The sequence below is a fragment of the Haemaphysalis longicornis genome, unplaced genomic scaffold (genome assembly GCF_048455015.1).
Source record: "Haemaphysalis longicornis isolate Haplotype H1 unplaced genomic scaffold, Haemaphysalis longicornis Haplotype H1 scaffold_3, whole genome shotgun sequence".
NCBI lineage: Eukaryota > Metazoa > Arthropoda > Arachnida > Ixodida > Ixodidae > Haemaphysalis > Haemaphysalis longicornis.
The window spans coordinates 178,481,680-178,497,567 of record NW_027526335.1 but is presented as its reverse complement, the minus strand read 5'-3'; the positions used below and the strand labels follow the sequence as shown (position 1 = coordinate 178,497,567).

At 51.6% G+C, this 15,888-nt stretch overlaps 1 protein-coding gene across 1 annotated transcript; it reads right to left on the bottom strand.

Annotated features, from left to right (window-relative positions):
- Nucleotides 1-6,312: 6,312 nt before the first annotated feature.
- LOC144173585 (uncharacterized) lies at nucleotides 6,313-9,398 on the bottom strand. The gene has a single exon (XM_077701945.1). It carries the CDS (start codon nucleotides 9,353-9,355, stop codon nucleotides 6,647-6,649), a length of 2,709 nt encoding a protein of 902 aa, XP_077558071.1. The 5' UTR covers nucleotides 9,356-9,398; the 3' UTR covers nucleotides 6,313-6,646.
- Between the last annotated feature and the right edge of the window lie 6,490 nt (nucleotides 9,399-15,888).

Sequence of the window (15,888 nt, the reverse complement as noted above, 5' to 3'; positions counted from 1 at the left end):
CCCCTGCGAGTTCTGCCCACAACTTTCTCTTCTTAGCCGGTGTGAGATTATTCGTCAGCGACCCTGACGCTTTTGCCATGTAGGGATAAGCTTCCATAAAATTAATCAGTATCTCTCCTGGGCCGAGAGCTCTGGTTCGTACTTTCGTTGCGCTATCTTTCCTAAGCAATGACTTGAAGGATCGCTTCGAGCTAACTAACGGGTTTGCTTAGTTTTTTCATATAGGATTAATGAACGGTCATTTTCACCGACCTCAAAACCGGCTCCATGCGCAAAAAAATTTGTTAGCCGTAGCGTTGTCACTTATTGTCACAAGAAACAGCTAGCTGCAGCTGCCATTTTTGGATATTCGTCCCCCTACGAAAAACATAACTTCGTCACAGAAAACTCTCTTCGCGCTTGCATTTTCAAAATACATTCAAATAAACACAAAACTAAAAGATTGTTTGACAATGTTTTAGTCGTTTAACATGCGTTTGCAAGAACAGTTACGGTGTTACCAAGGCCCACTGCTTAACCGGAAGTACTTGATGACGAAGCGGACAGCAAAGGTAGGTTTTCAAAGCGGACAAACACAAAAATACCACACGTGGAGCGCATTTTTCGTGGCGTTGTCTTCAAACGGTAGCACCGTGGAAGTCAATAGTGGCTTTCCTTCCAAATATTATTTGGGTGAAGTTATTCGGGAAGGAATATTGCATGGAGCACCTTGATTCCCTCTCGAATCAGGTGCACGTCACCTCCTCCGATGTTCTGAAGTCCGAGGCGCTTTCGAATGTTTGCTGCTATACGAACGGGGCTTTAAACATTAAGCTGTCTTCGTGCATTCATATAACATCTCTCTGTCTAATCATGACATCGCATGTCAACAAACCCCGGTTAAACTTTGTTGCGGACCACGTAGAGTTGACGACAAGAATCAAAGAATCGCGTTTGCAAGAGTTAAGTTGCGAGCGTCTTCTTCGCAAGAAAAAACACTTTCCCTGCTGGTCCATATTTACCACCTCTTTGACCCGTAACAGCAGCATTTGAAAAGTGGCAGTAGCCTCTGTGAGCTCGGGAAAAGAAGTAATGGTGCTCCTGGCGGATGCACTCAAGTCCAAGAGAGACACTTGGAAAGTGGAATTCAGTTTGACGGACGTCCACACATCAGAGCGTCTTCGTTGTACGCATGGGAATCGCAGTCTATACTCAGCGTCACCATGCTTCGACGGATTCAGGCTCCGGCGGTGCAGGATTGGTTTGTCGTAGATGATGCGGTGTGACGATATTCTGGCCTGCTGACAAGAGCTACTCAGTTGCGACTGGATCCCGATGTGACAGGTGTGTGCAATGGTAGTTGTTGATTCTACAAATGCAGAGAAATAATAGCAGTTTCCATTAAATCTGCGCCCGAGGATATGCGCTCAATCACATCAGCTTGGAGACGTATTTCAATTTCTTTAGCCACTGCTTTATGTAATGCAAGTGGAAATTTGTCACAACTTCAGTGGCTTGAACGTGCTGGTTATCTAATGCAAGTGCAAATTTGCACAACTTCAGTGGCTTGGGCGTGACTGACGCGTATAGCTTGACTGTATGTAGTTCTTTACGTAGTGCAGTCCCGGCGTGAACAGCCGTTCAAAGTCCTTGAAGCGGCGCAGAAGATTGCGTGGAAATGGTGGTAGGTGTCCCACGTCCTGGTGGAAGGTTATGATTCAAAGGACCTCCACATGCTGGTGTGACACCATCGGAATTCAATTCAATTAAGTTCAATTCAATTCAAAGGTTTATTCAATTCACAAAAAATATGCATACATGCGTATATGCAGACGACGGTCTCAAAGCCATCAGGCGGAAACGGGACCCTCGGTAGTTCATTACTAAGGAAGCATGTAAACGCAGCGAACAGAAATGGTTATTTTTACACAATCACGGAAATAAATGCAGCACTTGAAACATTAGCGGTTTCAACAAGTTAATTTAACAAGTCTATCAAATTTGGATTTGCAATACCTATTACCAAACCAATAACTACTACAAAACATCCTCTCCATTCAGTAAAGGACATTGAATGTCTAGACTTCTGTTTATTATACACCACGGGAACAAGTTTGAGCAAAAACACCAGTGAAAATAAAATGAAAACATCTAATTGCACCCTAAAAGAAATACCTTGAGTGCTGTTTTAAATACAAGTAATGACATTGATGATTTTATAGTAAGAGGCATGCTGTTCCAGAGTTGAATAGCAGTGAAGTGGGTACTTTTTTCCCCGTAATTTGTATGAACAATCGGGAGTAAAAAAATATTAGGGGAGGCAAACCTTGTGGGGTTTACATTACGTAGAGAATGAACGTCTATGAACTGAAAAGGAAGTTGATTGTTCAAAAGCCTAAGTAACATGATTGCAAGATTGTACTTAAATAAGTGATCAATGGATAAGATACTTAACCGGTTACGTAGTAACGAAACATTAGCACTAAAATGGCTGGCGGTAATAATACGTATCGCTTGGTTCTGAATGTGCTGCACCGATTTTAAGTGCAATGGATAAGTGTTTCCCCACGCGATGATGCCATAGTTAATGTGACTCTGTACAAAGGAGAAATAGAGTGCTAGCAGTGCGGAAGAGGAAAAGAAATGCCGGGCTTTAATGAACGCACGAATGCCAAATGCAGTGGTTTTTTTAAGGTTGTTGATATGAAGATGAAACTTAATGTGATGGTCAAGCCGTATACCTAGGAATGTTACGCATACAAAAAAACAAAATCAATTCACAACAGTGAAAGCAAACCAATAAAAAAAATCCCCCCACCTCCCTGGAGGGGATCGTGCGGAAATGCGAATGCATTGGTTGCACCGATGAGTGTGGTGCGAGTAATTATTATTAATGGCGTACTTAATGAAGAGAGACGAGAGTGTGACGTAACCATTTATTCATTCATCAGCACCTGTTTGTGTTATCGTAGTACCTGACGGCCACAATCACCGCCTTGTGGTCGCTGAAGTGCACGGTCAAAGGGTCTTTGAGAAGCATACGCGCGTCACAGTTTCGCGTAAAGGCCAGATCAATGCAACTCCCGTGAATGGTAGTGGGTCACGTGTCGGAGCCGGCAGAGACACACTGCATAGAGTACTTGGTCTGCATGTACTCCACCAGCCACTCGCCACTCTTCTTGCGCACGTCAACGTTAAAGTCCCCAACCAAGACGAAGGGGTCAGAGGGTTTGGAGCGCACACACACACTTTCCATAGCCGTGTCCAGCTGCGCGGCAACGCCGCCTCGAGCGAGGTTGGGCGCGAGGTACACGATCACCACCAAGACTCCGTCTCCGGTGTACGCAAGGGTGTACAAGTCCTTGTACGGAGACGTGTCTCGAACGGGAGACGTGGCATCGGCGTGCGATATCAAGTTCCCATACACGTTAGATACGAGACTAACACTGCAGTACTCGCCGTCCTTGCCACTTCGAGCAAAGTAGTACTCGTTGACGGCGTCATCAGCCACAGAACTAGCACTCTGGCAGACACTGCGATCGAGGACGAGGAGTGACGCCTGTCGTTGTTGTCGCAGTTCTTCGCTGAAGGGCAAGTAGCGCTTGACGAACACGTCCACACCACCGGCTCGGCGAGTGGCGATGGCACGCGCAGACGCAGCAACATTGTACATCACCACCGTTTTTGTTGTTCCAAGTCTCGGTGAGACACAGCAGATCGACTCTGCCGAGCACGGGATCTCGAGCAACGTCCAGCGAGTGCGCAGACAGAGAGCGAGCGTTGAAGAGCGCGAGCGTAAACTCTCTCGAGCCGCCTTCGCACACTCGAAAATATTGCTGGTCTTTGAGCGCGGCGAGGTAGCGTTGCGTGACGGTCTGCAGCCGATGACCCTCGAGCCGCCGAAACTCGTCCACCATGGCTTTGTCCGGGTTGGCCTCTCGATGGTAGAACGTGTGGTCTCCATCGCAGTTTGTCAGGTGAAGTCCGTTGAGGTTGGTGCAGCGCGAGAGTGCAACGTAGACCAGCTTTTGCGGATGCGTCCTGGCATACCCGTACACGACCGAGGCGTACGTTCCCCCCTGAGACTTGTGCACCGTGATGGCGCTGGCCTGGGCGAGGGGAAACTGCGTTCGCTTGCAGGCAATGCCGGCCTTGCGGTCTATGGTGAGCGTGAGGGACTGCATTTCGACGGGTACCCAGGTGACGCTCTCGATGACGTAGCCGTTGGCCTTGGCCTCGTGCACGGCGCGATTAGCGCGCGCGCGAGTCAACCTGCCGGTGCCGGGCACGTCAAACTCTAGCCAGAGACGCCTCGCGCGTCTTTCTTCTCCTTCTTCTTCTCCTCCTTGTTCAAACTCGCACATGCGCAAGACTCCAATGGCGCCGTTGACCAAACCGTCCACAACGTCAATGTTGGAGGTGATCATGTAGGGCTTGCCGATCACGACCAACACTTCTCGCGGGAGGTTTCCAAACTCGCTGGTGACCATCCGCTTCATCCTGCGCTTGGCGTTCTCCAGCAGGTGCGGCGTCTTGCACCCGAGAAATTCGTCCCGAGCTCGCAGCGTTCGGTACCCGCCATCTCCCTGCGCCTGCGCAACGGCCTCGTTGAAGCGCGTCACCTCGTTGTTCGAGTAGAAGATGCGCACGGCAGAGGGCGCGCGTTCCATGGCTTCGGCGGCGGTGACGAAGCGCGCTTCCAGCAGTCGCACTTCGTCCGGTTCCAACGCGCGCCCATCTCCAATCTTCGTTAGGACGTTGGAGAAAGTGACGTCAGACTGCCGGACGACTCGTACGAGGGGAAAGTATTCGAGATGATGCCACGTGACGACAGTAATTCCGATGAGTCCATCTGCACTCCGACACCGCTTGTAGATTTCACTGGCACGCACGGGGGGGGGGGAGCTGGCGCATGTCTCCGCAGAGGATGACGTCCAAACCTCCGAAGGGTTCGTTCAAACGCTGCGTGATCTGGCGCAGACGGCAATCAACGGCTCTCAGTTGATCGGCAGACATCATGCTGACCTCGTCGATGATGACACACTTGACTCGGCGGAACGCGACTCGAAACGTGTTGAGATTGCTGGGACCGAGACCTCCGTCTCCCATCATGCCGATGCGAGCCATCTGCCTGTTGCCGGCACTCTGCTCGAGAATGAAGGCGGCGTGAACGGTAGTTCTCCCAACCGCAACCGCTGCCTTGCCCGTGCTGGCACAGATGACGTACGCGTTGTACGATGACGTTACAGATGCCAGTGCCGATGATGACGGCGCGTCCACTTCCATGACCGAGTCACCGCCACTACTGCACCTGTTGTACACGTCCATGGCGAGTTTGAGGACGAACGTCTTGCCACATCCGGCGGGGCCAGTGAAGAAGACTCGAAGGGGAGGCTGCCCGGGAGTGGTCTGGCGATGGAGAATCTCGCGCAGCAACTCGTACTGCTCCCCGTTTGTACTGCGCATCATGGAGACGTACTCGTCTCGGTCCATGACGCCCTGTCGCTTGCGCACTGCGGCACACGGCGTGACAGTCTCCTTTATCAAGCGGAGCAAGCGGTCGCTCGGCAGAACATCGGCGTCAACCCCCAGCTGCTCATCCAGTTGTTGTTATTGCTTTGAGACGGCCGTCACCGCCCCATTTACGTCACCGTTCTCCGATTGGTCGTCTTGTTCCTGCCGCATGCGCAGCATTTCGGCATAGTACTGCCCGACCAGCTCCCCAACCACAACGTCATCGTTTGCCGGGTTGTACTCTTTGCGCTTGCGCTCGATCAGTTCCCCGTTATCTTCGTACAGCTTCACGTACTTGTTGCCGTCCAGAACGTCAATCGCCTCGCTCCAAAAGGGCACATACAGCAAGACCTGCTCGCGCATGTACGAGGCGACATGGTCACTGGGACTGTAGTTGCGGTAACGTATCACCACCGGCCTCTCTCGGAGCACGTACAGACCGCCCTGGCCCATCCTGCACCTGCTGGCGAAGTCGGCGAGACACACATCGTCAAGCTCATCGGGCTGCTGCCTGGCCTCGTACTTTTGCACGATGTTGAGCTTCCGCACGTCGGTGGACGCGGCGGGAATCTTGTCCATCTCTTCCCGCGTCTTGCGCACGCGCACCCTATCTTTGGGGAAGCACGTGGGAATGTACATGACATCCCTGCTCTTGTGAGACATCTCCTGTGTGAGCAGGAACCAGGCAGCTTCCTGCGCGGACATCTCCACTCCCTTGAGCATGTCCACTCGGAGCTTGCGAATCACGGCCTCGTAGTCGTCGTTGGGATTCTCCTTGAGGATGTCCGACACGGCGCGTTTGAGATTGGACATGCCGCGATCGGCATTGTTGACGTAGTCCACAACGTACGAGGCACACGCGTAGTGATCCAGTATGATCTGCAAGTCCATGTTGGAATCGAGTACTCGGCCTATCCAGGGGTTGAAGGCGTTGACGAACTTTTCGGCCGGCGTCCTCCGATGCAGTACGCACGGCCGAGAGACGCCCGCACGCAGTACGTCCATGCACTGTTCCTCGGAGCGAACGTCGAAGGTACGCAGGAAGTCATCCAGGCTCTCAAAGTCTCCGCCGCGCTCCAGCGCCTCGTGCATCTCTTCGTACTTTGCCTTGAGGTCTTTTCGCCGTTACCGTTCTCGAATGGTCGTGGCGTCTTCACCCGCAGCAGCGTCCGCGATCGGAGGAAACGGCACCAGAATCTTGGTGGACGCGCTCGGCATGAATGGGGCGCCGAACCGACACTTTGTTCGCCCGCGCTTGTAACACGTGTGCGTGTGCTGGTGCGTCTGCGTGCGCGGGCGTTTGAGCACAGAGGTGTCGAGCGTCAGGAGCGCATCCACCATCTCCAGCGTCTTGGGCATGGCCCCTTCGACTCCGCTGAGCTCCTCGTCGTTGGGCGCGTTTTCCAGCCACAGGATGACGTGCACGTGCGCGCTGCTGAAACTCGACGCGCTTGAAGTAGTCTCGCACAACGTACGGCTTGAACGGAGAGCAGCGCTTGTCATTGAGCACGTTCATGATCACATCGAAGATGCGGTTGGTGTAGATGGCACACGTCACGGGATCGTTGTTGACGAGCTCCACCCGTTCCCAGGCCATCATCTCGGCAATCACACGAGCCCTCCCTGCGGGTCCGACTCGCAGCCGCTCCAGAGTCTCGAGCAGGCGCTCCCAGTGCACTTCGGACGCGGACATGGTCAGGAACGCGTGCGGCTTGCCCAGCTGTCTGATCATGGCGAAGAGGTCCTTGCGGCGATCCTGCCAGTACTGCACCGTGTTGGGAACGCCGCGCAGGAACCCGAGGTCTCTGTCCAGCATCTCGTCGAGGAACCGCTTACCGCCCTTCTCGAGCTGTTCGCGCGTGATCGAGTCGGTGGCCGCGTTGGTACGGAACGTCATGGCCGTTTCGGCAACGTTGTAACGCATCACCTTCGCGGCCATGTACAGAACGTGTTCCGGAGTCGCGCCGCGCCGTTCGGTCCGCCTGATCTCGCTGCTAGCCTTGAGAAACGGCGTGGGTCGAAGACCGGTGATGTAGCGTGGCATCCCGAGGTAGATGGTGGGAAACGCGAACTCTTCGGCGTACTCGTCCAGGAAGAGCGCGATCGGAGTGCGATTCTCACCCGGAGCAACGTGAAGACTGTGCGACTGATATACCAGCTTGCGAACGGTCTCGGCCTCTTCACAAACGGCATCGCTTCCGGTGGCACCCGCCAGAACCACACGCGTTTTGACAGGAGTACTCGCATCTTCTTCTTCTTCTCTTTGCACACCCCTCAATCCCTCTTCGTTAAAGAACATCGTCTTTGAGACCGCGTTGAGCGCAATCGCCAACTGCAGAGGATCATTCACATCAAAGTCGTCGGGAATCGTTTCGATATCACCGTCATCGTCCTTCGGTTCTCCTTCTCCGCCTTCGTCCGTTTCGCCGTCATCAAAGTGTTCGAGGCGACTCCACTCAAACCGAACGTTGATGGCGCGATACAGCGGGGTGTGTTCCAGGTGCTTGAGCCAAGCCAGGATGTTGCCGCGCTTGACCAACCCACGCTTGTACGTTGCCGGACTCAGCAGCCTCCGCTTGATGTGAACTTCGAACGCAAGGTCCTCGGGTACCATGCGAGGAAGACACTCCACAACGCTCGGAACGTCGATGGGCACGTTCACCACCTGTCCCTTGATTCCAAACTGGCCGTTCCCTCGAGTCAGGCGCCTGGTGCTCATGAAGGGGAGTCGAGGCGAGATGAGCCGCTCTTCGACCGCGTTCAGATCGTGAAGGTGCGCCGGACGAGGAGGGTAACGGTAGCCTAAACTCACGCTCACCCAGGGAACACGCCCGCTGACCAGAGACTCGCGGCACGAGGCACAAACCAGGTACGACTTGAACGGCGCCAGACGAGGATTATCATCAGAGACCGCGATGATGGCGTCACCACCGGCACCTCCTCTTCCAAACTCGTTCCAAAGAACCCGAAGCGCGTTCAAACGACTCGACTCCTTCCTGGTATTCCCGATCACGCTCAGATTGTTGTCGAACCACAACCGATCACACACCTTGCAGCTGTGTCCAAAGCTGTGGGCCTCGAAGTCACGCCTGAAACGGGCGTCCGGCCGAGCAAACTCCCGAGAGCGAGTCGCCGCGCGAGCAGCGCGCCCCCGCTCGCGAGCGCCGGCGAGATCGGCCGCTCGTCGTTGGCGCTTGGTCTCGGCCTCGCGCCGCTTCACTCGAGGGTTGGCGGCTCGCCGTGCTTCTCGAGCACGAACTTCAGCATTCTCGGCTCGCCGTTGACGTTGAAAGGCAGCGTCCTTGGCACGAACTTCAGGATCTTCGGCTCGTCGTTGGCGTTTCGCAGCGGCTTCCCGAGCACGGAGTTCCGCATCGGCAGCTCGCTTCAAGCGCATGCGTTCGGCATTACGCGCTCTTCGCTTCGCAGACTTGTCTTCTCCTCCAAGCGATGATGACGTTGAAGCAACTGCAGTGACGTCACCGCCAGCGGGAGGTGTAATGCTCAGGTTACATTGTGTTACACTTCGTGATTGCGGTATCGTTGCCCCGAGGGATTCGACTTCACCGACTTCCATCGCTATGAAGGCGCCAGGCGCGCGCTCCAGTGCATTATATAGATTCCGAGCGCAGCGAGCGGAGAGAGCGTACTCGTCCGGGAAGAGCGCGATCGGAGTGCGATTCTCACCCGGAGCAACGTGAAGACTGTGCGACTGATCCACCAGCTTGCGAGCGGTCTCGGCCTCGTCACAAACGGCATCGCTTCCGGTGGCACCCGCCAGAACCACACGCGTTTTGACAGGAGTACTCGCACCTTCTTCTTCTTTTTGCACACCCCTCAATCCCTTTTCGTTAAAGAACATCGTATTTGAGACCGCGTTGAGCGCAATCGCCAACTGGAGAGGATCATTCACATCAAAGTCGTCGGGAATCGTTTCGATATCATCGTCATCGTCCTTCGGTTCTCCTTCTCCGCCTTCGTCCGTTTCGCCGTCATCAAAGTCGTCGAGGCGACTCCACTCAAACCGAACGTTGATGGCGCGATACAGCGGGGTGTGTTCCATGTGCTTGAGCCAAGCCAGGAACGCCGAGCTCCGCGATGCGAGCGCCCTCACACGCTCGAGCGCGCTCCTCCTCTCCCCTTGCCCTCCGCTACTCCCGCCCGAGCTACCACCTGCTCCGGTTGCTAGGCGCGCCACAGCTGTTGCTAGGGGCGAGGAGGAGCGCGGAGAGATAACACTTGCGGGCGCACGCCGACGGAGCACGACAACACCCGAATAAGAAATGCATTCGCATTTAAAACTAATTCCCTTTCGTCTCTTGTGCGGGCGTGCTACGATTTTGAGGAAAGCGGGAGGAAAGCAGTTGCCTATTTAATTTGAAATCAAGGTTCAATAGCACCGGTTTTCTTTCCAACACAAAGGGCGTAATTACAGGCATTGCATTTTCACTAATTGATACGTCTGCATGTATGCACACATTCTTGACCTAGTTGCTATTGACTGGTTTTGGAAATCGTGCGCACTCTTTGAACGTCCACTCCTCCGCCTCCTTGCCCGTCGTATTGCTCCAACTGGCGAGCTTTTTGTATCGCCTCTGCAAATTGCGCCGTTTATTTTCCATTTGGGAAGGCGTCATACAACCTGGGAAAACGTCGTTAACTTCTTCCGCAAGGGCCTCCCATAGCTGACGTTTCGTGAACAATAATTTAGGCGGGCCTTATTCCAAAGTTTTTCATTCGCGGACTCTAACACCGTCCTCTTAGGGGCAGCCGGCACAGGTTGGACGCGCACACCATCTACACCATAAACGAAAACTTTCATTCCTTTACGAGGACTAGAAATGTTCTCGCTAAGAATCACTTACCTGAAGTAATAAACACAGGCACGCCGCCAACTAGAATTGCGGCGCCGTCCTCACCCACGAGCTGGATAGGCCCTCCATGTCTATAAGGAAAAGAACTGCAAATGACCGCTTAGGCGCGAATCATCGGTCATCTCACTTTCCGTACAAAACAAAAACAAGAGGGGTGTTGCGATGATAAATATGAATAGAAATGTGCGCACAAGTTATGTTTCCCATCTAATAAATCAAATTAAAATCGTCAAATCCCAACGAACGAAAGATGTTTGCAATTTTATTTTGAAACTGGCCTGTGCCGATCTGCTTTTGTCGTCTGCTAGCAGCGGCGTCTGCTAACTGACGGATTGGTGCCCACTCGCCGCCACACCACAAACGCGCGGTGGCTCTGCTAGCTTGCAGGGAGCCAGACGTAGCCCGCCGGAAAAAAATCGAAGACGTACTGGCGCCGCCGGAAGTGACGTTTTGGGCCGCCCGAGAAAAAAAGAAGGAGCGGATCTTGCTTCTGGCAGCCCGCGGGCAGCCAGAAGTGGAAAGTCGAACAGGTTTATTGTCCATCGCAGGTAACAATGCGCAGCTTTTCGCAAGATCCTGTTGCTCACGTCGGAAGTGGTTGTGGCGTCTTGATTGAACAAATAAAAAAGCAGTAGGTCTACGGTTGGTTCTGCAGCCTCAGCTCCTGCGAAACACAGTCCAGAAATTCAGTTGTTGCCGACAGGCTGCCAGTGCTGCCAAAATGGACACGGGAGCGTCGGTCTGCTTATACCGTCGACGGGGGCGTTGCCGCTATAGTCGGTGGTGGTAGATTGTTGGCCTGTGCTGCTGCAATTGTTTTGCGCAGGCGTCAGTGCGCAGCATTTTATAAGATCCCGTTGCCCATGTCGGAACTGGTGGTGGCGTCTTGATTCAAGAAATAAAAAGCGGGAGGTCTAAAAAGCAGGAGGCCCTACACTGCAGCATTTTGTGTAGAGAGGTCCTCTGGTGTTGTGTGCGTGCTGTGGTTACCTTAAGGGTGCCGAGAAATTCGTTCTCTTGGTTTGTACAGTTTTTGTGAAGGCCGGACACTGCAGCATTTTGTGTAGAGAGGTCCTCTGGTGTTGTGTGCGTGGTGTGGTTTCCTGAAGAGTACCGAGAAATTTACTTTGTGTTTGTGAAGGTTTGGTGACGGCTTTTGTGGTCTGAAATAGGCTCTAACCTCTTGTACTCCGACGCCTTATGAATGCAGACATCGTTTTCGTTTGATCCTGTGTATTGCTTTTGTTTGATGGGAAGTCAGCGAGGCACAAGATATGTATTTAAAAAAGCACTACAAAAAGTTCCTGCTAGCATCATAAAAACGTGTATAGTAGATGCACAGAATGCATGAAAACTGTCAGTCCAAAGAGTGAAATTATGCCCTAGCACCACCATTGCACAGTGAGCTTGTTTGGTGTAGTTACTGTGGATCAATGCAGTTCACAATGCCTTGTATGCGGGTATGTCTGCGTGCTATTGACATCTACAGCACGGTGACAGGATCTGTGCAGCACTGCGGTGTCAAGACATTAGTTTTGCACATTACTGTATCATGGTGAATCTGTTGCTTAGAATGTGCTCAGCATTTCTACGAATATGGATTCGGCAAATCTTGAACACAATAACAGGATGACTGACAGGCTCAATGCTGTACCCAAGGGCCTGAATGAAAAAGGTAGCGGAAGTCCAGAAATGCACAAAATTAAGGCTAGCGTTTGTTTGCCAAATTTGCAAGCGCAAAACGTTTTCTCGATATGCTACTGCATGTGCATCTTATGTCTCGCAGCCGTACAAGGCAGTACCACCCTGCTAAATGCGCTTCAGTTTTTTTTGGTGTGCCGACTCTAACTTGCCAGTCTTCCCCCTTCACCGCACTTGACCAAAAAGCATCGCTGGGTAGGAGTTGAAGATGTTCTGTTGCTCACAGATTGACTCATTCAGTGACATGTATGCTGGACACACGTTGGGTAAATTTTTCTCCTTTAAATTTCCTGTTCATGTTTACCCTTTGCATAAACTCCACTTGTTCTAAATCGTTTTCACAATTGGCATGTGGTCTTATATGGGATTTTCATTGGTTGTCCTAAAGTTACTGCATTATTCCTTAATGTCCCAGCAATAAAGAACCCATAAAAAATGTACCCGCTTCACTGCAAATCAATGTAAGTGACTAGATTCACAAAAACCGCACTGAGTATTGTAGCATTGAGGCGAAACAAACAAAAGCCATTCCCAGGCTGGAGTGAACACTTGTATACGACGGCAAAACACAGTGACTACCTCACGAGTGTAAACAAACAGTGAAATGACATGGCGCGACGAAAGGCACTCTCGGCTTGGACTAATTACTAGTAAATGACAAGAAATGACACTATCTCACTGGTGTCAACAAACAGTGGAATGGAATGTAAGAACAAAAGCCACACGACTTGGAGTCAGTGCTTGTAAATGACAACAAAAGACAATAACTACCACACTAGTGTAAACAAAGAGTGCAATTACTCAACGCTTGTAAATGACAACAAAAGACACAATGTCACTTGCGTAAACAAACAGTGCAATGGAACGGGGAAATAAAAGACACTCGCCGCTTGGAGTATTTACTTGTAAAGCACAAAAAAGACACTATCTCACTTGTGTCCACAAACAGTGGAATGTAAGGCAACAAGAAAAGCCACACGGCTTGGAGCCAGAGCTTGAAAGTGCCAACAAAAGACTAACTACCTGACTAGTGCGAACAGAGACTGGAATGGGCCAATGAAATCCGCTAGGCTAATGTGAAAGACATCACAGCGTAAAACACAAAAGTTCATTACAGTGGTGGTGGGGAAGCTGTGTGCAGTATTAGCAGTGGTCATGGTAATTACTGAGGTGGTTGCAATGGAATGGGGCAACGAAAGCCATTCGGCTTGTAGTCAAGATTAAGTAAAAGAAATCACAACAGGAAAAAAAGTTTAGCGGTGGTGGGGAAGCCATGTGCTGTATTGGGAGTTGCCACGCTCGTTACTGCGGTAGTTGCTAAGGTGGTCGGTGGGAGCAAGCGAAGGCCACAGTAATCAACATGATTAGTGGCAATACAGCACATAGCTCCTGTACAACTATTAAGAGGGCCTCCAGTAAGGTGCATTGTGCCTCAATGGCTGCTAGCTGCCGGTTCAACCCGGTAGCTATTGTCTCCAGCGCAGCTGCCTGGCGTTTTTCTGTCGCCGTAAGCCTGGCCAGCACCTCCTCCAGAGCTCTGTGGTGGCGTGCGGTCTCCTGCAGAGCAGTGCATACACAACAAGCATTTCACCTATGCTCTGTTACAAAGCATTCCTCAACTTTTTCATAGAACCTACAAGTATTACAGCTTACAAGAAACAATTGTGATGTGGCAGCAGCAGCACCGGTGAGGCTGTGTTTAATTTGAATCTGAGGCCACCTAGTTATGTTGGACTGTTTGTTTTATTTTGCCTCCTGCGTGCAGATGCCAAGATGACAAAATGTTTGTGAAGGGCTACTGTGCATTCATATTGAAAGCATGCACAAATACAAGAAATGTGACATGATAAAAGATGCTTGTATAGGCAAGCGTGAGGCACTGAATACAAACCTGTTTCTTCTCCTCCTCCAGCTTAACAATGCGGGCTTAGCCTGCAGACATGCGCTTTAGGAACTCCAGGTTCTGCCGTGAAACACGGATTGCAGGGTCCCTCCAGGTTGTCAAGAGGTGCTTAGCGTAGAATGTACATAACTTGTTTTTGTTAGCAAGTGAAGTCTGTTACACAATGGCACCCAGTCTATCTCAGCCAAGAGTGCATGTTCTCGTTGTGGGTTGCTTAAGTACCGTACCCACTCGCACGGCTGCAGGAGGCCAGCCCTTGTGGAGGAGGTTCAGGAGTCCAGCTGCTGGAGGGCTCGGCCTGGCTGGGGAGGGCTCAGCCTGGCTTGGGCTGCTGGGCACGGTGGCGTGTGAGGGGGAGTCCTCTGCGGGGGAGAACTAGAAAGGGGAGGCGTGTGCAGGGGAGGGCAGGGCAGGGGAGGACGGATAAGGGGACGCCTCTGCGGGGAAGGGCTCGACAGCGCTGAGCTCTGCTCGGGAGGGCTGCGGACGCCAGGCGGGCTCCTAGGTGTTGCTGAAGCTGCACAAAATTCGAAGTACATTTCCAGCAAATATCTACGCATGGCTTCTTAACACTAGCAATGTTGAAAATAATGAGCATGACATTGAAATGAAATGTTTATACACCTGCTATGCCGCTGGTGCCTGGCCTGTCCCACACAGGGACCTATGGGTGTCCTGCGGCAGCAGCGCTGGCCCCCACCGGATCCTGATCGCATGCGACAAAATCATCCACCATTAGCAACATTATCTCCACAAGATACACAAATTACACCAGCTATGTATGACTTGCGGCTACGAACAATGTACGTTTCTGTCTCTAGAAGGGGTTCAGTCAAATCAATATCGCAGTTAGAAGTTGGCACTGCGGTCACACCTTACTGCCGTCCCCATTAAAATGCTCGGTGAGCGCCTCCATATCCTCTCCGTCCACTCCAAGCAGGGTTAGTATCCGGCATGCTTTGCCCGGCCCGGCGCCCGTGCGTCTGAAAAGGAGTGGAAGGCTGGGTACAACTTCCGGAAAACAATTGTTGGAAACAATGCCACTTCCACCTAGGTGGAAAGCAAAAACGGACCGCGGTACAGTTTACTTATTTACGCACAAAAATGGTGTTGCTGCTCGTACGCAGCTGTGTATTCAGGAAGAAAATACCCTTTCTATTCATAGGCAAGGTAGCATTGCTTTTAAGGCATCACATTAGGACATCAATGCAAAACTTCAGACTCACCCCAAGGTCCCTCTGTAGGCCAGCAACGCCTTCTTAGCCTCCACTTCCTCGCGTCTCCGTACTGCCTTCCATTGGTACACGGTTTTGCTGGCAAATGCAACTGCCATGAGCATAAACAAAGCACAAAAACTTCATCCTGACTAGAGCACCGATCTCACCAGTGAGCCACAATGGCATGTTTATTTTTAGTAAGATTGCAACTGTGCCTTTTTTCTTTTTTCTGTCACTCCACTAATCTGGGTTCCATTTTGCGCCCAAGCCCTATCGTACGGAGGATAACAAAAAGCCAGCTCTATTGTGTGGCACGGCTCCATTTTTTACAGTTCCATGAATGCTATCCAACTGAAAATCGGGGGTTGTAAATTCTGAAAGTAGTTTTATACAACCTTTCGCCGTCACGCGTCCTGTATTTCAGCACCAATGTTGTTTGCTGTCTTCGCTCAAGCTCTTTACCATAATTATTTCACTAAAACGTTCGTTGCCTCCCCTAATGTGTTTCTGCATACGTTTGTATCATGTGCGTGTGTGTCATCCCGTAGGTACCAATGTGTGTAGTCTTTATGGTGACTGTGTAGAAGGTTTATACATTTTATGTAACACACGCATTGTTAGGCACAAGCGTTGAAGACCACGCATCATCAAACACTAGACAGCTTCGCCAGTGTTGAATGGGTGAGTGCAGCCGTTGACA